The 22,058-nt window shown below is 40.7% G+C and overlaps 1 protein-coding gene across 1 annotated transcript; it reads left to right on the top strand.

The window, feature by feature from the left end:
* Positions 1-308: 308 nt before the first annotated feature.
* On the top strand, positions 309-17,372 carry st7l (suppression of tumorigenicity 7 like). Its single transcript, XM_075461504.1, has 15 exons — positions 309-488; positions 927-1,009; positions 1,450-1,609; positions 1,696-1,750; positions 1,949-2,064; positions 2,253-2,331; positions 3,486-3,574; positions 3,869-3,969; positions 4,082-4,196; positions 4,301-4,373; positions 6,505-6,607; positions 13,444-13,594; positions 13,789-13,881; positions 13,983-14,122; positions 15,800-17,372. Exons 1-15 carry the CDS (start codon positions 320-322, stop codon positions 15,893-15,895), a joined length of 1,623 nt encoding a protein of 540 aa, XP_075317619.1. The 5' UTR covers positions 309-319; the 3' UTR covers positions 15,896-17,372.
* Positions 17,373-22,058: the final 4,686 nt, after the last annotated feature.

Here is a 22,058-nt window from a genome sequence, read left to right as displayed (position 1 = left end):
TAGACACTGCGTCTTTATAAAAACGTATCATTCACAAGAAAGTAAAACATTATTTCTAAAATGTTGGTCTCTCTATTATTATAATTGTAATTATATATTTTTATTCTTTCAAAACGGAATGGAGCCTTTTCACTCTATTTAAAATCACTAATTACGAGCAATTTGAAAATACGACCAAAGCCAAAAGAAAATGTGATTAGCACGTTTAGTATTTTTTTATGTAGCCTCCGGAAATAGATTTTTGCTAAATGACTTCAGAAAATAGGTACTTTGGCTGCGTGGTCACGTGACTCTTGTGTTTACAGACATCCGGAGAAACATGGAGGACACCACTGGCAGTAATCCCCAATCTCTCGGATTTACAGAGAAATTGAAATCTTGGCTCTCCTGGTCATGGACTTACGTGTGCTTCATATGGTTCTGCATGGTGCTGATTATGATATACGTGTTGTGGAGTCCGCTGAAACTGCAGGAAACTCTTACCTCAGGTGAATTTAGGCAACTGCTAGCTAGCTATTGTTAGCCTTCGGGTATCTGGCTTGAGTTTCCTGCAAGCGGGAGCCGTTAGTTTGACAGCTCGCTGTCTGGGTGATGGAGACACGAACATAGACCTTTTTCTCTTTTGAATTGGAGGTGTTTTTTGGCGGGGAATAGCTTCATCCTTTTGTTTCAGGTGTAACTAGCATCAAATGATGTCAGAATTCAGTATTTTCATTTCAAGTTTGCTACAGTGAGCATGAAATACAAGACACACTGAGCAGTTAAACGTCTCCCGTTATGCACAAACCGCCACTGGGATTTTTCTCCATGTTGGCATTGCAATAATTTTCGCATGGTCCGAACAGAGGACACTTAACCTTTCACAGCTCCGGTCGTGCCATTTTTAATCGTCTCCTCATTTTTTATTTTTTATTTTTGTCTTTCAGCGTCAGTGTTTTTGAACACACTCACTCCTAAATTCTACGTGGCTCTTACTGGAACCTCCTCTCTCATCTCTGGACTCATCCTTGTGAGTTATCACCTCTGTTATTCACATTTCTCACACTGACGGATCCTTCAGTGTATCCCTCCAAATACCAAATGTTTATTATCTAATGCATTATTTCTTAAACTGGCGAGCACGAGTCATAGCAAATGGGGGCAGAATAAAATAAGCAAGTCAAAGAATTATTCGATTGTAGAGAGATGTATGTCTGCTTTATTTATTTTAATAAGAATATGCTCTGTCATGTTCAACGTGGGCATTGGTCATAAAAGAAAAAAGAAAGATGATGCTCACTAAACTGAAACATCAACTTAAATGCTCTGTATCAATTTTTAGCGCCAAGATTTAAATACATTTATCACAGTTTCCAAAGAAAGATGGACAAAATGTTGATTTAATAACTCTGTAAATTGTGTGTCGTATTTGTTTCTAAAGCATGCTATCACTGTGTGTTCTCCCAATAGATATTTGAGTGGTGGTATTTTCGTAAATACGGGACCTCGTTCATCGAACAGGTGTCCGTGAGCCACCTGCGTCCTCTGCTGGGTGGAGTGGAAAGCAGCTCTACGACAGGTCTGTTCTCTTCAGTTAATGGAGAGGCAGAGCCTAGACCCAGTGTCTCTGGTAAATAAATAGTATATAGTACAAACTATAAAAACAGCACTATTCCTAATATTTTTCATGTTAACAACATGTCCTCCTTTTGGTAGAATGCAAGGTCTGGAGGAATCCTTTGAATCTTTTTCGAGGGGCAGAATACAACAGGTTTGTGGGGTTTTTTTTTAGAGTTCTGATTGAGATGTCAAGCTGCATTAATACACTTAAAAATCATGCAAATCATTTTAAAGAAACCTTACCTTCCTAAAAACGCTGTGTCTTTGAGACAACTGTATTAATCCATTGTCGTTTGATTTGTTGTAAACTGTAAAACTGAAGCAATAATCTGCACTTTGTGTACTGCAGGTACACCTGGGTGACTGGGAAGGAACCTTTAACCTACTATGATATGAACCTGTCTGCTCAGGATCATCAAACCTTCTTCACGGGAGATACGCAGCAGTTAAGGCCCGAGGATGCTGGTCAGTTATATGCTACTATCAACTTACTGTGATAAAAAAAATATGTGGGCTTAAGGTTGTCATCTTTTGACGTAAAAAGAAAGCGGAATAGAAAATATTGCAAATTTTATGTGTATATTGTGAAGTTTTGCAAACCAGGACTCCAAGGTCACACGTGTAATGAGCCTGAGTTCATCATCTTCTTACAGTGATGCAGAAGGCCTGGAGGGAGCGAAATCCTCAAGCCAGGATCAGAGCAGCTTACCAGGCCATAGAAATAAACCAAGAGTGAGTTCTACTGCACTCTCACACCGTTGAATATAATGTCCATTCATATCTCTAAACGTCCTGCAGATCATATACAAACACTGAAGGATGAAAATCATACAGAAATCCTCTGGAGACAGCTTGTGTTGGTGTTTCTTACGTTTACTGGAGGTGTGGAAGTTTTCTTCATTTTAAGATACATTTTTTTGATGCGGACGTGTATGATTCTTCATCGACGCAGTGACGGAACGTATTTGAGAATTTGAAGCCGAAACACAAAATTATATTATATGATCTAGAACGGGTTCAGCTTCTGCTACACACTAAACAAGAAGCAGGAGAAGAAGAAGAAACACTTAGCTCCATTGTTATGCTAACAGAACTGTGATTGTTTTCGATGATTGAGCTGAGAAAGACAAAGCTCTGCAGCAAGTGATTAAAACAATTGGAAGCTGACATATTTTGTATTGTACAAACTTACTGCAAAGTACGATCTTACTGAATCTGCCTCATAAAAATGTGTTCTTGTAGTAGTAAAACTTATAACCTGCAGGGTACAGTACAGAGGTGGTTCCCAGATACTCTGGCCCTGAAAAGATGCAGCTTTTTATATTCAAAGTGATCTGGCTGCTTAAATGTATTAATGGAAATGTAGCTACGGGCAGTCGCATAGTCATTTAAAGAGGTGAGACATTAAGATTGAATGGAACACTTTATTAATCCCAAAGGGTAAATTATATTGTTGCAGTCTTAATTAAAAACCTCATATTTAGAAAGGAGGGGGGGGAGTGAAGACTAAAAAAGATTTAAGATGAATAAATCAAAAGGCCGATTATGTAACACATCTGAAAGGAGTGTCATGTCACATTATAAAGTCATTATAAAGGGAAATAGAAACACATCCTTGGGTGCATCAAATTGTTAACATTTGAATCGTGATCGACTCGTGAGCCAGCCAGGTTTACAGCTCGAATGTTTACATAGTCATCGCTACACGGTGTGAATAAGCAATATGCAGCTGACTTATTTTGAGGGACAATGAGACAGCTCTGATTTCCACTTTTTTTTTTGTCATTCATTGTCAGTTTGCCTACAGTGTTTGTTGAATGTTTTTTCTTTTCCCTTTTTTCCCCCTTCTTAATTCCCTTCCCAATTGTTTGTGTGTACGTGAGCAGATGTGCTGCAGCTTATGTGCTTCTAGCAGAGGAAGAAGCCACGACCATCACAGAAGCTGAGCGCCTCTTTAAAAAAGCATTGAGTATCGGTAAGGAATCCTACATCCTAAAGTAGTTAGTTAACAAGGTAAAGAGCATGTGCGTACTCTATGGCTCTTTGATTGGTGGGCAAGGTTACAAGTACAGCAGACCATATCGACCTGCACCCAGCTGTGAGGATGGATGTAATCAAAACTGTGTCAGAATATTGTGCGCCTTCTCACCACACCACAGGAAGATGTAGTTTAAACCTGGTCCTTATTTCTGAGGTCTAATTTAGATTTTATCCATGCTCGTCATGTTTTGGATTTCTCTGATACCTCGTATTCCCTCTTTATCAACAGCTGGGAAAGACATCAACTTACTGGTGTACATTAAACGCAGACTAGCGATGTGTGCACGCAAGCTGGGACGGATCAAAGAAGCAGTGAAAATGATGAGAGATGTGAGTTTCTATCTGGCACTGTTCTCTGTCAGGGAATCGGTCTTATGGTATTCACTGGTGATGTGTGGAGCTTGCTAAATCACTCAGGTAACTGAGACTGATCTCTTTACAGTTAATGAAAGAGTTTCCTTTGTTGGGAATGTTGAATATACATGAAAACCTCTTGGAGGCACTTCTGGAGCTTCAGGCATATGCTGATGTCCAAGCAGTCCTTGCAAAATATGATGGTAAGATTAAACACAAGACTCAACTTGTAGACATCATCAGCCAAGTCATTATACCTCATGATTTGCATATGTCACATAAAAGCAATATCTGCCTCCATTTACAGATATCAGCTTGCCAAAATCAGCCACTATATGCTATACATCTGCACTGTTGAAAGCACGGGCTGTTTCAGATAAGTATGTTCTTTTTATGTTTAAAATTTGTGTTTGCACAAACCTCACATGTCATTTATTGTCTGCATCCCTTAAGATTATTGTATGTGGCTGCCCTAACAGCAGCATTGAACATATTACTTAACATAAAATCAACAGTGTGTAACAATTGTTGGCATTCAGCTTTCATGTTGGAGCAACCGTCTCCAATCCTGTCCACGACCACCGTACATCTGTATCTGTAGACAAAATGTTGATTATTGACAAAGTGTCATTCAGAAGACCTTTGTTTTTCACCTGTAATTTAATTATTGGAAAAGATGCTTGTTCTTGTTCCCCCCCTTTCATGTTTTTGTTTCTTTGACAAGGTCGATTCACACGCTGTTGCTTTGTGTTTCATGATGTAACAAATAGGATCCTTCATCATCACACGTGTAACACACTTGGTGCTTTTCTTTTGTGTACCTTTTATGGTGGCCATATGGCCCTTCTCCCATGAAGAAGGGCAAATCAGTATTGATGAAAAAAATCGATTTAGCAAAGCAAGTAGATACTAAAGAAAACTTAGGCTACATTTACACTGCAAGTCTTGATGCCCAGATCAGATTTTTTGCCTAAATCCGATTTTTTTTTTTTTAACGTGTGGTTACACGTACTTTAATAATGTGACTCATATCTGATTCAAGCGATTACACTTGCCTATCACATGAAACATCGCGCATGCCTACTTAAGTGTTTACTCTACTGCTGAGGCAAATGGACGACGTTGATATAGGTGTGATGCTAGTGTTGCGGTACATGAGAAGTTCGCCCAACATTGGCAGGATTTTAAGGCAGAGAAGGAGGAAAAGGGCCATTATTGCATCCTGCGCACACGCTGCAATTATTGCCTCCTCAGCTGTTCCGAGGAGTGTCTGGGTGCGAGACCGATCCCAGGACTGGTGGCAGAATGTTGTGGCGGGCTTTGATGAAGATTTTGGCTCCGCACATAGTCTGGCCAAATCCCCCTACCTCGGTTCGCTCAGTGTTTTGCCAATCAGCAAACAGTTGCGAGTGGTGACGCAGAACTCACGCGTGGAGTCCATTGTAGTCCATATAATTGTAGTTCAACCGCAGCGGAAATAAACATGGCGACGGAAGAAGAGACGCTAGAAGCTATCCATGAAGTTGTCTCAACTCTGGAGAGCATTACACAATTAAAACGAGAGCAAGAGGAATGCCTCGTCAATTTTGTTAGTGGCAAGGATGTCGTAGCTCTCCTTCCAACTGGCTTTGGGAAAAGTTTGATTTATCAAATGGTACCGGTATAATGAAAGCGGATGTGGGAAGCGTGATTCGCGAGCTAGAGCCTTGCGAGAGTAAGCATGAACCTCGGCGCATAACCTATGTCCTTTCTAAACATTACTGATTGGTTAAGGGAACTCCAATGAATTTAAGTTGCTGAGTAAGGTCCCACCCTCCATGGAAACGGATTCCTCTTGGGTTTTCGCCCAGGCTATTGATGAAGAGCAGTGGGTCAGCAATTTTAGAATGAGCCGACAAACTTTTGATATGCTGTGCGAGAGTTTGTCCCCATTCTTCTCCTAACAAGACACCACATTTCGTCGGGCGATTCCACTGAAAATGCGTGTCGGTGTCGCTCTTTGGTGGCTCGCAACAGGTGCAGGCTATCGCACATTGGCTCACTTATTTGGCATTAGCAACGCATCAGTGTGCCTGATTGTAAACAACTTCTGCCAAGTCGTGCGAGACGAGCTGTGGCATCGGTACATACAGCTTCCACGAGCTGATGAGCTACAGACCGTCCTCCGAGGTTGACGTGTGGAACGCAATGTGTAAGAATATCCGATCTGCCTGTTTACACGGCGGTCGCATTGTCACATATCCGATTCGTATCTGATAAATTTCCACATATGAAGGAGGCCTGTATCCGATCTCAAAATATCCGAATGCATGCGTCCTTGTCCTATTTACACGGTCAAAAAACATATCCGATCTGTGATACATGAGAGCAAAAAATCGGAATTGGGTAACATTTAACTGACAGTGTAAATGTAGCCATAGTTTTCGAGAACAAGAACATTTCTACTGTTACACAATGTTCCTTAGATGTCTGTGTTAGCAGCAGCGTTTCATATGAAGTGTCCTCTCTCAGGTTCTCTCCAGAAGCAGCGTCCAGGCGGGGACTAAGCACAGCAGAGATGAATGCTGTGGAGGCCATACACAGAGCTGTTGAGTTCAATCCGCACGTGCCAAAGGTCAGTCAATAGCCTGATCGCAACTTGTGGACCTTTAAAAGCTATTGATCACTTTGTTATAGCAATGTTGGCCTACAGAGGAGTAAAAAAAAACATGACTTGTCAGTTGGTCATCCTTCCTATCTTGTATTAAAATTGGTACCTTTTATACATTTCCTTATAAATCTTCAGCGAAGCAATTAATGGACTGTCGCCCCTCCTATTTTTAGAGTTTGTAGTTGCTTGTTTCTGTTATGACACTCTTATTTTTGTTAGAACATTCATGTCGGACTCATTAGACAGTAATACGTAAAAGAGTCATGCTGAACAGATGGGCAAAGCAGACAGACGGATAAAAAATAAACCGAAAGAAAATCGAGGACAATTTGTCGGCTGCAACAGGTGGTGCAGCTCGAACGCTTCATGGTAGACGCGCCGGAGCACCAGGAGATGTCAGTGTAGGTCCTCATACTTAAAACGTCAACGTGTACGTCTGTGATTCTGTCTTTAGATGACAGAAACTGGTCAAAACTGCATTTAGACAATCATGTTTATCATTATTGTTTACATTTTAATTTGCTCATTTCCACTTATTTTTGGACATATTTACACCAGTAAAGTAAGTGCTGTAAGATTTTTTGCAGTATTTTTGGAATCATGATGTGATTTCACAGCTTTTGAAACTCGCATATGAAACTTGCATTACATTAACTGACATTAGCATTATTATAAATAATTAACCTTATGTACAGCTGAACCAGGGTGACCATGGGACTGCACCTGGATATCTCTCTGCCTTTCATACCAGTTCCCACAGGATTGGATATCACACACATACACACACATGTACACGCAGATTAATACACAACTATTTTCAGCAGGGAGTTTTGTCCCAGTTTAGGCTTTGTAGTGTGGTGTTGTTTCATTTCACAGACTCCTGTTCTGAGAGAGAGAGAAAGATAATCAGCTTGTTTGTATGTGTGGACGTGGGAGGCGACAGCCAGCACTTTGATCCAGCCTTTGATTTTAAAGTGAGGGCCCTCATCTTCACTGTCTTTCCAACTGCTCCTGCCCAGAGGCAGCCGCCCTCTCTCCTCTCATCACGTACCCTCATCCTGTTTCTTATCCTCTCATGTTCCCTTATCCTCTGTCATCCCCTGTTTGAACCAAACAGACTGTCTGAACAGGACCACTGCTGCCAACTTTGTCAAAAAGACCTCTTTGAATTGCGGTGAATAGCTAAATGCCATTCTGAAATTTTAAGATATCTTTCATGGAGGATTATTTTAGGACTCATCTTTCACACTATCTCAGGACTCTGTTGCTCTAAGAGTGCAGCTTTTGGGAAAGACAGGTTGGTTGTCTTGTGTTGTCTGAATGATGAACGCACTCTGACCTTTTTAGATGTGCTCATCTTTTGTCACCCAAAGCTGATGTAATGCATGATGTTTTGCACAAAATCACCTGTTTGGCAGCTTCATGAACAGTTGAGAAACTACCAAATGCTTCTGTAAATCTTTTTAGCACAAAGCACTTTATCAGCCAGTCATCGTGTTGCACTGATGCACTCTTAAAATATTTCTTAGAACATCTCCTCAAGTATGTCTCAAAGGAATAAAATCAGCCCATATGGACGTTGAAACTGATTTGTCTTGTGTGTTTGCAGTGAGCTCCCTCCAGGCGTGAGTGTGTGTAACTGGGTGTGACTGTTTGTTTTTTTTTTTTTTGTTCCAGTCTTCTTGGTTTTTTAAATCGTTTCACCTCTCATCAGAAAGGCTCCTAACCACATAACCTTGATACCGTGGCATGCTCATGATGACAATGCTAACTCGTAAAGGAAAGTCCAGCTGAGGCAAAGGGCAAAAACCCCCTATTTTTGGGAAACCAAAATACTGGAAAACATTTACTTTTGACCCAATGACGGGGTTATGTAAAGTTAAGGCCTCAAACAGTTGTTTTAATTGATTCTGGGCAGGACTTTTAAAGACGGTTAAGGATGTTAGAATTATAGCCAGTGTCAATGTTCACTAGTCTTTATCCCTCAGAATGGAGATATCTTCTCGGACCAGTGAGAATGCTGACTTGCTGGAGGTGCTAGATGTATTGATGTAATCATCAAAAGTCAGTAGGATTCGTACTTTTTGTAGTGTTGACATGGGTACCAGGTTTCAACTTAATCCTGTCTGGACTAAAGTCGACAGCTGAATACTGACAGGCTGACATTACGATCCCCAGAACTTTCCAGCTTGGTTGATTTAAAAACCCAAAAGCCAGTGGCAGCCTTGAACTGGTGGAGCAGTGAAGGAACTTTTTTAGCTCAAGCGTTAAATTGTGGGTGCGTTATCAAGCTTGCCAAGCAGATTATATTTGAATATCATGCTAGGCTACCTCACATGGGTTTACTCAGACTGTACACACACTAAGCCTACATTTTCACACATACATACTTTAGTCTAACAGCTGTTTCAGTCCTCCTCCCACCAATCTCTTTTCTCCTCACCAGTTCTCCATCTTGCCCTTAATTCTCCTTCGCCAACTTCCATTTTCCTCTTCTCGTCGTCTTCTGTTTAGCCTCCACTCATTTATCCATCTGTCTGTTCCAGTTAGCCTTTGTACCAGCCAGTATATAAGAAACTGACAGTTTCCCAAATGCTTGGATCTGTGATTGAGAATTCCAGCTACCTAAATCTGTTCTACATTTGCATTTACAACATCTTTGGTTTATATATGTTCATTTTAAGGCAGTCAGGGTGACCTAATCCCCTTTTTCTTGCTAGTTTGCTCCACTTAAGATGGCAGTTTTTTATCTCACCCCATTCTAGTTGACATCTTCTCATCTAAATTGCCTGTCAGGGCTGAAAAATGCATAGTTTTTCTTGGTGTACCTCTAAATTGGGCTATTCGGATTTTAAATTGAGATAGAAAAGCAGTCTCGAGTTTGTTTGGAATGAAGATGGATGAGGTTTGATCCAGACATCAAAGAGGGAATTGCTCTGTAGTTTAGGATTTGCCCACTTTGAAGCAAATGCTGTGAGTTTTCTTGTGTTTTGCCCTCCTGTATTAAAGGATAGAACAGATTATTGTGGTGACTATGTTTTTATTGAAATTCTTCTTTTTATTTGTGCTTCTAGACTTGCTCTTTGTCTGGAATTGTGTTTGTCCAACAATCATACAGCAGCTACAAAGCTGATGTCATTGTTGCCTGCATGCCTCATTGTGAGAGGCAAAGTGCCGCAGATTAGAATCAGAAGGAAGCTTATGAGTTATGCTCTGGGCTTATGACTGCCCAGGGATAAAAGGAGAACACATGAAACTCAATCCCTCCATCAAAGAGGCGACGGTGAGTGGAGAGGCAGACCTCAGAGCAGTGTGGCGGGGGGGGGGTTATGTGTGGCTGAGGTGTCACCAGGTCTAATGCCATGGCATGCGGGCAAAGGACAGCTGAGCAGCCAGCCTCTCTAAATGGTTAATCTCAAGAACACAGAGGAAACAGTTGTTTTGAGTCGGAATTTAATATGAAACAAGCTTTTTTTTTTAACATTTGAAGAGGTTTTTAAGCTAATTTCAAGATCACTTTTATCTCAAAAGTCCCAAATATCACATCTTATTTCAAGTAATCTTGACGAGCCGATTTTCACTAGTTCCATTGGCAGATTTTTTTTGCTTATTTCAAGCAAAAACGTCTTGTATTTGTTGTTTTTCTTACTTATTTTTGGAGGGGCATTTTTTCCAGTGTACCTTTGGAGCAGAGCATGGTGAAATCTCTGTGCTCAGATTAAAGGAGAGAAAAGTGGTGTGCAGAATAATGTCAGTCAAGTGTCTTGGCGGGAGCAGAGACAAGCACCTTCTGGCTGTGTTTGTGGACAACTCTTGTTATGACCGTACAGGATTTTGGATGAAAGAGAGAAAAGACTAAAAGAGAGAACAATGCTCTGGTATGGTTAAGTTAGAAATCAAAATTTGCATCTCATTGAGTCTTTTTTTTTTTTTTTTTTTAGTGGTTGCCTGTTTTAATGAGCCTTAAATTGTGAAGTTGAAGGGTTCACGAGATGGTGAGGGGAATAGGTAATGCAGGTGTAAAGTTGCAAAATATCTGCGTAATGTAGAGATATGAAAATAATTAATTTCAAAATACTTCACAGCAAGGAGGGACAGGGGAAGGAGATAGTCTGAGCTTTTAGTGATGAATGAGAGAATTATAAATGAATGGGTTGTGGAGGTTATGAGTAAAAGAGCCCAGATGTTCGCCGGTGACGTGGCTTTGTTCTGGTGTCATGAAGGAAGGTGGATTTAGGGACAGTGACGAAGGTTGGTTACCAGTCTAGGTTTGGGAACATGGAAACCCAGCTTCTTGCCCAGCAAGGTGAAAGAAATGCGAAGTCGAGTTGGATAAAGGCAAGGATGAACCAGGTTAGAGAGAGAGGCGGGCTGTTGTCCGGGGGCCGAGGGTGGAGACACGCAGGGGGAGATGGGTGAAGCAGCATGGTCCGGCTGGCTGGTTGAGCCTGTGACCATGGAAGGGATTAGACGGGATTAACTGTGGGGTAACCTTCCCAAAGTGTCAGTCTGAGATCCAGAGGGCTGTGAAGCTAGCCGCCTGAGAATCCAGCCAAGGGGGCCTCCAGCCCTGCACATGGGCTTTGTTTAACACCGTCCCCTGCCACACTGCGCAGCACACAGATAAATCACACAGTGTGGGAGGTTCATCAAAGTCAGTAGGATTTCTTTGTGGACAAAGCTGAACATCTTTAAAAAAAAAAAACATTTAAAAAAGAATAGCGTTAAACAAATTACCCCTCAGACAGACTGCTTGTTCTCTTAAGTTTGATCACAGTGGTCAACCTTAGCAGGCAAGGAGCGAGGGGCTGAGCAGGGGATGTTACACATTCACGAAAGAAATGCCTCTTACTTTAACAATACCACACACACACGGCTTTGAAAAGCTTTTCTCGCCCTCCTTCAAACAATTGAAAATAAGGCTCCCAGCAGTACCTCACATCACGAAAATCTATTTTCAGTCTGCGGGAGTTAGCCGGGGGAGTTGCACAATAAGATGGAGTGAGTGTGAGACGAAGAGATCGTGTGAATGCAACCATTAAAGCTGCATGAAATGATTTTGGACCACAAGGTGGAGACTCAGATAAGCCTAACTGAGGCAAAGCAACATTCCATTTGAGTTCACTTTCTCGTCTCCTGTTGAATGTCGTAAGGTTAATATTCACAAGGGTTTAGCTGCATTTTGGCACAAAAATATCTGTCTCTTTGGCTTTTTTGCCTCTGTCTAATAAAGGATTTCATACTTAGATTAGAGCATGTACAAAATCAGATTACATTGACTCGGTTATCAAACATTTGTAAGAATGGAAGACGTTAAACAGTGCTTTGCACACGGACCTACAGCAGGCATACAAGCCCTTATGCGTTTTATGGAGTTGCAGGAAAAAAAACACTTGGAAAAAAAGTGTTTCTGTAACTGTCCAAATAGCTGACTTGCATTGCTTACGGACTCATACACTCAGCAATGAGAGCAACAAGCTGATGCAGAGTCTGAATCAAACATCATGCCATGCAAAAATTCTCTTCATGCTTTATGTCCAGGAAAAAGGGTTTAAAACCACTGGTCTGTAGTGAGATGAAGCATAGCAAGAGATTGGGATTAAATGATTAAACAAATGTCTCCATTTTAAACCTCGCACGATGCAGATAAAATGCCATGTTTAGACCATAAAGTCACTTCGAACAACCCAGATACTTAGGATTATACTTTTAGTTCTCTCCAAACATTTCCAAAAAAATGTGAAATGTAAAGAAAAACAGTGCAAATCCAATCATATGGCAAAGTTCAGAGAGGGTTTTTCGCTCTGTTAGAGTCTGCGGGTGAGAGTTGAAAACAATTCCTTGCATAAAGATGGAATTAAGGAATTTCATCATTTATGGTGTAGGATATTTTCAAAAGACCAGAGTATTGAAGGAAATTTCTGTACACGAGGCAGGTTTAAAAACCCATACTGAAGGACTATTACTCACCCTCTTACAGCACAACATACTTCTCTCGTTGAAATCACCGTACAGGTGCTTGGAAAGTTCAGAAACCTGCAAAACAACATTATATGCATACAACAGCAACATGGCTCCTTCATAAAATGGTGTTAAACCAGCATGCCTGCAGTTCAGGCTGAGGCACTGACCTGTTGATCAGCTGATTTTGCTTCCAAACTGCAACAATATGTCTAATCTGTTCTCAAATCCTCACAGAGCTGATGTAACATGGTGGAATGTGTTCCTGTCCCCGTTTATATTATTTTTATTATTATTATTTCTTTTAAATATTCCATTCTATGTTTTTGAATTCTAGATTTTCTGATGCTGCTGCCACATCTGTTGCGGGCATTGTTGGGGCATTAGAGCACTGAGCAAAGCGATAAAGAAGGCTGGATCTGTGCTCGGGACTGCTCTGTAGCCCCTGGAGCTGATTATGCAAAGAAGAATGTTGCAAAAGCTGCTCAACATAATGCACATTCTGCCCACTCTCTACATAACACGGCGATGAAACAACATAGTGAGTTCAGTCAGAGGCTTCTTCAAGCTCTGCTGCAACAAAGAAAATTACAGGGGGTTTGTTGACATTTTAAATGGGACCCTGTTTTATTTGGAACCATCATTGTCAAAATGTAGGCTGCACTGACGTGCCCGAGTTCATGATCTGAGCATCTAATCTCAGTTATGAAGGCAAGACGCCAATTTAGGACTCGCAGGCCAATAAAGCGTGAAACCCCTGTGTGGGATCAAAGATATGAGGCATCACACAGGACAGACGCTGAACATTGGTTATAATTCTCCCACTTTTCCATCTGTAGTACTTATTAGAGATGAAGAGCCTGATCCTGCCTCCAGAGCACATCTTGAAGAGGGGGGACAGTGAGGCAGTAGCATACGCTTTCTTTCACCTGCAGCACTGGAAGAGAGCAGAGGGAGCCTTAAATCTACTACACTGCACCTGGGAGGGCAGTATGTATCACTTTTATATACTTTATTTTACCACTACCTGAGCTACTCCATTCTCCTTTTTATTAGGTCAACAATGTGACTGTTTTACTCTATCATCATGTCTGGTCACTCTTTGCCATATCTGAGATGCTTTTCTGAAAACTGGTTAGTGGTGTCTCGATTTAATGTCCCGCTTTCGTCTTTTCCTTTTACAGCCTTCCGAATAATTCCGTATCCACTGGAAAAGGGTCACCTGTTTTACCCCTACCCAGGATGCACAGAAACAGCAGATAGGGAACTACTGCCCTGTACGTACAGCAGCTTGCAGCCACCTTTGAATTGTTTATGGACACCGTTTATGACTGTATCCTGTTCTTTGTGTTTCTCTTCCCTCTCATCTTTTCTCCAGCTTTCCACGAGGTGTCTGTATACCCAAAGAAAGAGCTTCCCTTCTTCATACTCTTCACAGCAGGCCTTTGCTCTTTCACTGCCATGCTGGCCATGCTCACACATCAGTTCCCTGAGCTCATGGGTGTCTTTGCCAAAGCGGTAAGTGCTATCGCTGCATACCTCCATTTCAGCAAAGGTTCACCGCTTATTGTCTTAAATTTAGGAGATTTTAAATCGGATAGCCCAAATATATCATCACTTCAATTCAGACTAAATTAAAATAAGCTGATTGGCTCATCTTCTCTTCTTTTCTGTAACATGAACCTTTAAACCCTCGTGGTAACTTCTGCCTTCCATCACTGTCGGTAACACTGGGGACTCATGGGAGTTGAAAGTCTGTAAAGTCTTACTCAACAGAACAAAGCAAGCGCACAGCAACAGCATACACCTCGCCTTAAAGTCGTTGGGTGAACCGCTTCCTTTTATGTTTATTTACTGCAGAAATGTTATCTGTTTTTAGTCAGTTTGGCAAACTCTTCCCTGGCTAATCTGTTGTTTATGGTCTGCTTGTATATTGGGTCTGTCTTTTCATAGACTCGTTGACTTACGGCAAAGGCAAGGCCACCGAGAACATTTAGTGCTCTTCCTTTTGTTTTGGGAAAGATTGGGTGCAGATTGGATTTTTACTGCATGCCCAGTGAGCCTGGTTTGTGTAATGTTCAGAAAGAGAGTACGAAAGCATCGAGGGAGAAACACGGAGATTCTCACTGCCTTCTGAGGAAAAACAGATTTCTGAGGATCTGTTATTCTTGACTGAGAGGCTAGACCACGCTGGTGTCTGCAGTTTGCTGTGTTTTAGACAATGGAAACCGAAGACATGTAATATGTGGAATATATTTTATTTATTTTATTGGGTCAAACAGTACTCGGTGTGCACTTATCTAGCCAGGATAGTACACCCACAGCTGAAACTATTAAAGTGTATCAAGCATACCTTGAGTAGATTTACTGTGGCAAGAAAATATTTGACCTAAATCAGTAACATGTGTACGCATTTTAAATGCCATATGGCACACTTGCCTACTGTGATTTATTGTGTATCTTGGATCTTGATGGCAGATATGAATTTATATGCTGCACGTTGGGCTGCTAATCAAAAAGGGCCTGAGTTCCATTCTCTACCTATGTATGGATCAACTTACTGAATTCCCATATAGCTCAGAATTGCTTAGGTTTAGGTTTCTTTTGTCTCAGATAGTGAAAAAAGTAGTGGAAATAATTGATTTGATGCATGAACATGTTTTGGATCATGGATAATGCAATCTTTATCCACAGATAAAGATATATTTAGCTGTCAACGTTGCTTCTACATCTGCAACTGAAATTTTGAAAATAATTCTTGGCTATTGCTCCTTTTTGTCTTCTCTTGCCTGCATCCATCCATTTTTTTGGGGGGTTTCACGTAGAAATATGTTGAGCTGTTGACACCCCTGTTGAAATTCAACACCGTAAGTTGTGTTTTGCCTCTGAAGAGGAGAACCTCCTCCTCGCTTCCCCGTTCTTAGCTGTTCTGCCAAGTCGAGCATGTTCAGCGCCGTCACACCTGGCCCCGTTGTCAATTGACAGAAGGTGCTCAAGAGTCAAATGTATAGATAGGATAGAAGTTTATATTTTATGCGCATTTAAAAGAATGAGCTGAATAACAGCCTTTTGGAGTTTTCTTGCTGTCTGCATAAGAAAGTTTGCTTTTTTAAATAGTGTAAATAATATAGAAAGTCAGAGTATAGATTTCTATTAAATGTAATGTGGTTATTTCTGCTTTTCCTCTACTTTCAGTTCTTCAGCACACTCTTTGCACCACTGGGCTTCTTTGCAGACAAGATGGAAAGCTTCATGCCGTCCAGTTTTTGGCACCAGCTGACTCGGATCTGACCCCATCTCTGTCTCACTCTCTTACACACACACACACACACACACACACACACACACACACACACACACACACACACACACACACAATACAAACACGCACAAACACCAGTACCACTCCAAATTCTCAGACAAAAAGTCTTTGCTCTCCTGTCTTCAGCATTACTGTCCACTTGCTGCATTGTCATTGATTACATTGGCTGAGGTTGTATCAACACAGCAAGAGCACTTCTAAGATGCTCCCCCACTCTGTTCCAGCATCCAGAGTTGTTTCCAAGAACACATTTGGTGAATAACATTTGCAGCGAAGTCCCAGGGTCATTCACTTGTCAGCTCGTTAACACGAGTAGATTAAAACATTCTCAACTTCCCACAAATCCGGTTCCGAATTTGAGATTGCGCCTCGGTTCATTCACAATTTAAAATAAAAACAACAGAACAATGAAGCTCGCATGCATTTAATGAGACTCTCAGTTCTGTCAGATGAGTTTTTGACTGAGTCAAAAGCGCACGCAAAGGTATCCTTTTCTCAGCGGAAGTCACTCACGAGTTACAAAAAGATGACAGTTCTGTGTTCTACGTCTACGTCGACCACGTAGCCCTCAGAGGTCCTGATTCCAACCTCGAAAAAAAATAAAAAAAGATTTCCGATTTACAGCCTCGGAGTGGCTAAGCAGTTGTCCTCCCCATTGTGTCAGATATGCTGACGTTCTACCTGACAGATGATGTAACAGCTGTCCTGATACAAATGTTTCCGTTGGGAATAAAACCTGTTGATGTCAAACTGATCTTTTTATTATTATTATTCTACTCCAAAAACATACAGTAAAACAGGTGGGAATGTAGTGAAATTAAATTAAATTCAGGTGTTACACCACCACTTAAAATGACCTGAGTATACCTTGTTTGATAGTTCTTACCACGGCAGAGCTACTGTGTCTTGGTGTGTGGACATCGTTCTGGCAAGTTTTCTGCTTCAAATCACAAAGGAAATGAGATGCTAAAGTGCTTTTTTAGTGCATTGCACTACTAAACAGCAACTGAAGCCCTGACCACACAAGTTGGCATTTACTGCAGCCACATTGTTGATGGGAAGTTTAGTACAAGCTCTGCGTAATTTGATGAAATACTTGCTGTCAAAAAGAGTAAACAGATTTGTTGATTGTGTACTTGTTGCATCGCTAGAAAAGCAACGACGGAAGCGATGCCAAACATGCTTGTATGAAATGAAAAATTTGCACTCTAATTGCATAAAATGTACGTTATTATTCTATGTTCAAATTGGAACTGTATTAGTCATACTGAGCTCTAAAATACAGAGAAGTAAACTCTGGTCTGTTTAAATTCATGAAAGAAGATTAAAAAAAAAGTGTGCAGCGGAAAAGAAGGAGAACATGCTGAGGACAGGAGAACGTATGAATGACTAACTAGCTTCGGTTGGGTTTGAAGGCAAAACTTACAATAAATTACTCTCACTGAAGCTTCCTTGCATGTGTGATACTTTTCACGTATAGAATGGGCTGTATGTTTGATCAACTGGGTGCAGACTGAACAAAACAACGTATTACAGTCGCAGCCATGGGCTAACGTGCGGGTCTCCCCTCTTTTCTAATCTAATTCAAAGAGTTTGTGGGTTTTTGTTTTTTTTTCCCCAAACTCCTGCACCTTTCTATCAGACGCTTGAATTTCTTTGGCAGCATAAGCATATTCCTAACTCCTGAGTCGAGAGCAGCTGTAATGAAAATCTGAGCTGAGCACTGTTGACGGGACCTCGAGTGTTTGCTCTCTGTGCCAGAGTGTGGTCTCTGGGTGCATGTCAAAACTTGAATTGCTCGCTGACCCTCATGGCAGAGAGCTTCAAAGTCAGGATAACAGTGGGGAAAAAAAGTAAGAACAAAGATAGCGGGTAAACATGACACCAACACAGGGTATATGCAGCGGCACTGTCATTGAAGTGTGGCGTTTTCTTGTGATTAGAAACACTCATGTTTGTTACTACGGCCACGAGGGTAAGTATGATGCTTAGATGTATACACTTGTATAGAAAAGCCACACGTGGCAAATGGTGTCATATTGTACTAGGACCCCGATGGAAAGAAGCAGTCTTGACAGCAGGCCCTTTAAATAAAAGGTATTAACACCCTGCTACCACAATGTAAGCTCACCAGTTGGATTAATTGTGCAAAGTTTGCCCACACCTTGGCATGTGTTGGTCCTCTGAAACCAGCCTCTTGTTGAAGAAGAGCACACTTCACACGTGTTTATGTCTGCCCATGTTTCACTGTGTCCTTGTAATCTTGAGTGCTGACTTATGACCTACTTAATGTCTCCTTAGCCAGTTTACATTTCCTAATGAACACCAAAGGAGATACAAAGAAGGCCACCTAAGATGGCAGTGTCCAGTGGGTCACTGAGCTCATCTCTTTTTATGTCCACACACAGTGTCAACTCAAACGCCCTGTTAAACAATTCAATACAAACACATTCCTTTTGCACAAGTCAGTGTATTTTTCCTGCTGTTTCCTCCGGCTGAAAGTATCTGCTGCCCATTGAACATCAAGAAACCAATGTCCCAACTGCCATGTCGTGCGTTGCGTAACCTACAGTGGTAAGTTAGCTGAATTATCGTGTCTGTGCCTGCTGCTTGAGTTGAACACCAGACGTAAATCGTCATTTATGCCAAATTTAGTGCACTTATATTTTCATAACGTTGGCGGTGAGGACCCAAGATAAAGGAGAATAAACAGTATTGTTGGGCTTTTGCTAACAGTCGTATCCCTCCCGGCACGTGCGGCTAACGTCTCCGAGCTTCTCGTCGATTTGCTGATAAGAAATACCAGTAGCACCAACTAGAAACTTAATGGCATTTTTTAGCTTTGTAGCTGGGAGGTTTAATTTTAGTTGTCAAATGTTATTTCTTATGCTAAGGCCCCATATTGTTGAGAAGACCCTAAACATTAACAAAGCAGAGAACAACAGAGATTAAAACAGAAATCAGCTTGTTTGAGTTTGTTTTTGTTTTTCGTTTTTTGTCACGCTGCTGTGTTTTCTAAAATGTCGTATTTTTGCTTTGCTGTTATGTTAAATGTTGCTTTCTTGTTTTTTCCGTTCAGTTTAATTTTGTTATTGCATTTTCAGAAATGTTTTTTTTTTTTTAATTATGCTATCTATGCCTGTGAGATGTTGAGGTTCTTTTGCTGTTTGTTTCTTGTGTGTTTTCTAAATATATTTGGAAGTGTTTTAGTTTTCTGTTTCGATGAATCTCCTGAAATATTGTGATCTGGTGTTGTTGTTGCAATAAGTTCTTAACTATTGCGGCCATCCCTGTTTTGCTGTTTCATTGCTGTGTTGTGTCCCTCTGTGACTGTGGCTGTTTTCACAGGAATATTTCACACATTACAGATCATCGTTTCCACACAGTTTCCACAGAAATAAACAGGGAGTTGAGGTTTTTTTTAGTGGGGTAGGATTCTATCCCAGTCACTATTGTGCTGATATTGGCTGAGGGGAGTAAGGGGAAATACCAAATATTAGCTCTGCACAGGCTCTGCATTCATATGATAAATCCAATGCATGTGAGCTGGCTGAATGAATTTAAGGATTATTTTGCATCTGACCATTAAACATCCATACAGCGAAAGCTGTGTGGCCTTCTCAGGTGTCTTTGAGAAAGGCACCGAGCCCTAAAATTCTTATTTCATTGTGGAAATGGGGTCAATAATGTCTAAAATGCAGTGATTTCAAGTTGGAAAGAGTATTTTTCCTTTTTTTTCTTTTTTCCTTGTTGCACCACTGTTTAGCCAGCTTTAAAGTCCAATGCCATGTCCACATAGAAACCCTTAATTGCTCCTTTTGGAGTCATGAGGGCCCCCTTGGCCTCCAACATAAATGGTAGAACTACTAGTAGCTTTTGCCATACATTTTTAATTCAAATTCTGGTCTAGAGAGCAGAAATTGCCCATCCGACATAGAGAAAAGTCAACATGTTTGGTGTTAAAATGACACAGGACTGAATTGTTGTTGACAAATTACAGGATGACATTTGTCTCTTCTGGTGTCTTTGAATGTGAAGCATCCATGTGGACCACACTGTCCCCTGGGACCGTTTTAGCTCTGAAATGTTGTTAAATAGGGATGCCATCTTGATATCACTATGATGGTAGAGAATGCCTGCGATGCCACTCCTGTTATTTTTACAGACTTCAATTGGATCACATACAGTGGAGGACAAAGCACCATAGATACTATGACAAATATAAATGTCCTAAAAGTCTTAGCACTGTCTACCCTCTGTGTGAATAGGTTGGCTGGTTCCTCGTTGAAAATTGCACATTGTAAAGAAACATACATGTTCTCAAGATCTCTTAGATAACATTTTATTTGAATCTGGGATATTTTGTGGTTAATTTGCCCTTGCTAACCAAGTATACCATCTGTCAGCCCTGTTACATAACTGGAAAATATACTATGGAATTACCTGACATTGAACTGACTGAACTTTAAAACACTAACCTGGCCGACTGCATTATTTTTATCTTTCCATGCCATAGCTGAAGCACGGTTAAAGCGTAGGAGGCCATTTAAGCTTGAAGAGAACGGAAGACCTCTAATAAGAGTGACAGAGGGTGGCTCAACAAGGTTTAATATAGAGTCAGCAAGATATTTCTGGACCTGCATTTCCAAGGTGAAAATGCTTCCATACACCACAATGAACACCAGGACACTGTTCCACCAATCTCTGACAGACTATTTGCTGAACTTAAATGTAAAAATGTGGTTTCAAGTCTTAACTGAATTTTATCATTGTCAGATAAAAGTCCATTTTGCAGACAGAAATCTATGATAATTACTTCTTAAAATAATTTTTTTTTTTTTTTAAATTCATACCCAGACTTTTATCACTTTTACCAGACCAAATCAGTGCGATTCTGATGTAATTTAGGGGTTCCACCTTTATAATCTTAAGGAAAAATATTCTCATTGGCATTCAAAACTGGCTGTTTTGCTTGCAATTAACTTTTGACTTCCTGTATCTTAAGGCCTCGTTCAAAGCATTTTACTTTGGCTCTCCCCTCATTACGTGGACCTAAAACAATTCCTCGCCTCTCGGTGCTCGCAGCTTGTTGTCATATTCATTTAGGTCCATAAACCCTTCTGAGGTCCATGTCTCCAAAGACCTAACACAGTGTCTGGCTGCATAACCAGATGTTAAAAAGTCTCATTCAAGTTCCGTGGCTACTTCACTGCTTTTTTTGCAACATCTTGGCCCCGTCTCATGAAATACTTCACTTCTCACAAACCAGCCCGAGGCGGTGCACAAAGAACTGAGAGCACAATTGCATAAGATTTTTGTAATAAATGTGGTCTGTCACAGTGTGATGAGAGAATAAACTTGCCTTGGAAGTGTTTGTAATGAGCACAAACAATAAGAAAAGCTGCATTTAAAAGTTCAATTGGTGCCAATCAGATTAGTCTGAAACTGACAGCAGGTCCTGACAGAACTCACATCATCAGAATATGTAATAATTCCTTGATACTTCAGATTGATTGTTTAGTTTCATAAATTTAGCAGGCCTTTGTACCTCGTTGGATAACGTTGCACTGTGTTTTGCAACGAAAGTGGTGCCAAGTTGAACTTCTTTATGTTCTTTTTGAGATTCATTCGCATCAAAGAATTCAACAACACTCAGCAGCTGTTGCTTTTCTTTTCTTTTTTCCAGTGCAGTGCTGTTGTCTGTGTGCAGGGCTTTCAGCAGATGCTTAAAACTTTCAGCAAAAGATGGAAGCAAACAGAAATGACCAGAGGTAGATGGTAGAAAGTTTTCCATGATGCAACACAACCTGAATGTGTTGGATCTGTTACAGTCAAATATGCAGCATACTTTACAAAAATCTTTCAAACTGCAGTCCAAAACTCATAGGAAGGTGCACTTTTTTCTGTTCGGGTGTCCTTTTTGCTTCAATAATCGACAAAATCCAACATACTTTTTTTTAGATTTGGTAGACGCACTTTTTTTTTAGCAGAAATTGTCAGACGTAATTTAGGTGGACTGTTTCAGGACCATTCAATGACTTACTGTCATTTATAATGATAGAATGTCAGTTTATCTTACTGTCTGGCTTTAGTCTAAATATTGATATTATATATATAATATAATATTCTCAT

This window comes from Odontesthes bonariensis, chromosome 3, assembly GCF_027942865.1.
Source record: "Odontesthes bonariensis isolate fOdoBon6 chromosome 3, fOdoBon6.hap1, whole genome shotgun sequence".
In the NCBI taxonomy this organism is placed as follows: domain Eukaryota; kingdom Metazoa; phylum Chordata; class Actinopteri; order Atheriniformes; family Atherinopsidae; genus Odontesthes; species Odontesthes bonariensis.
This window is presented reverse-complemented; position numbering and strand designations above follow the sequence as displayed.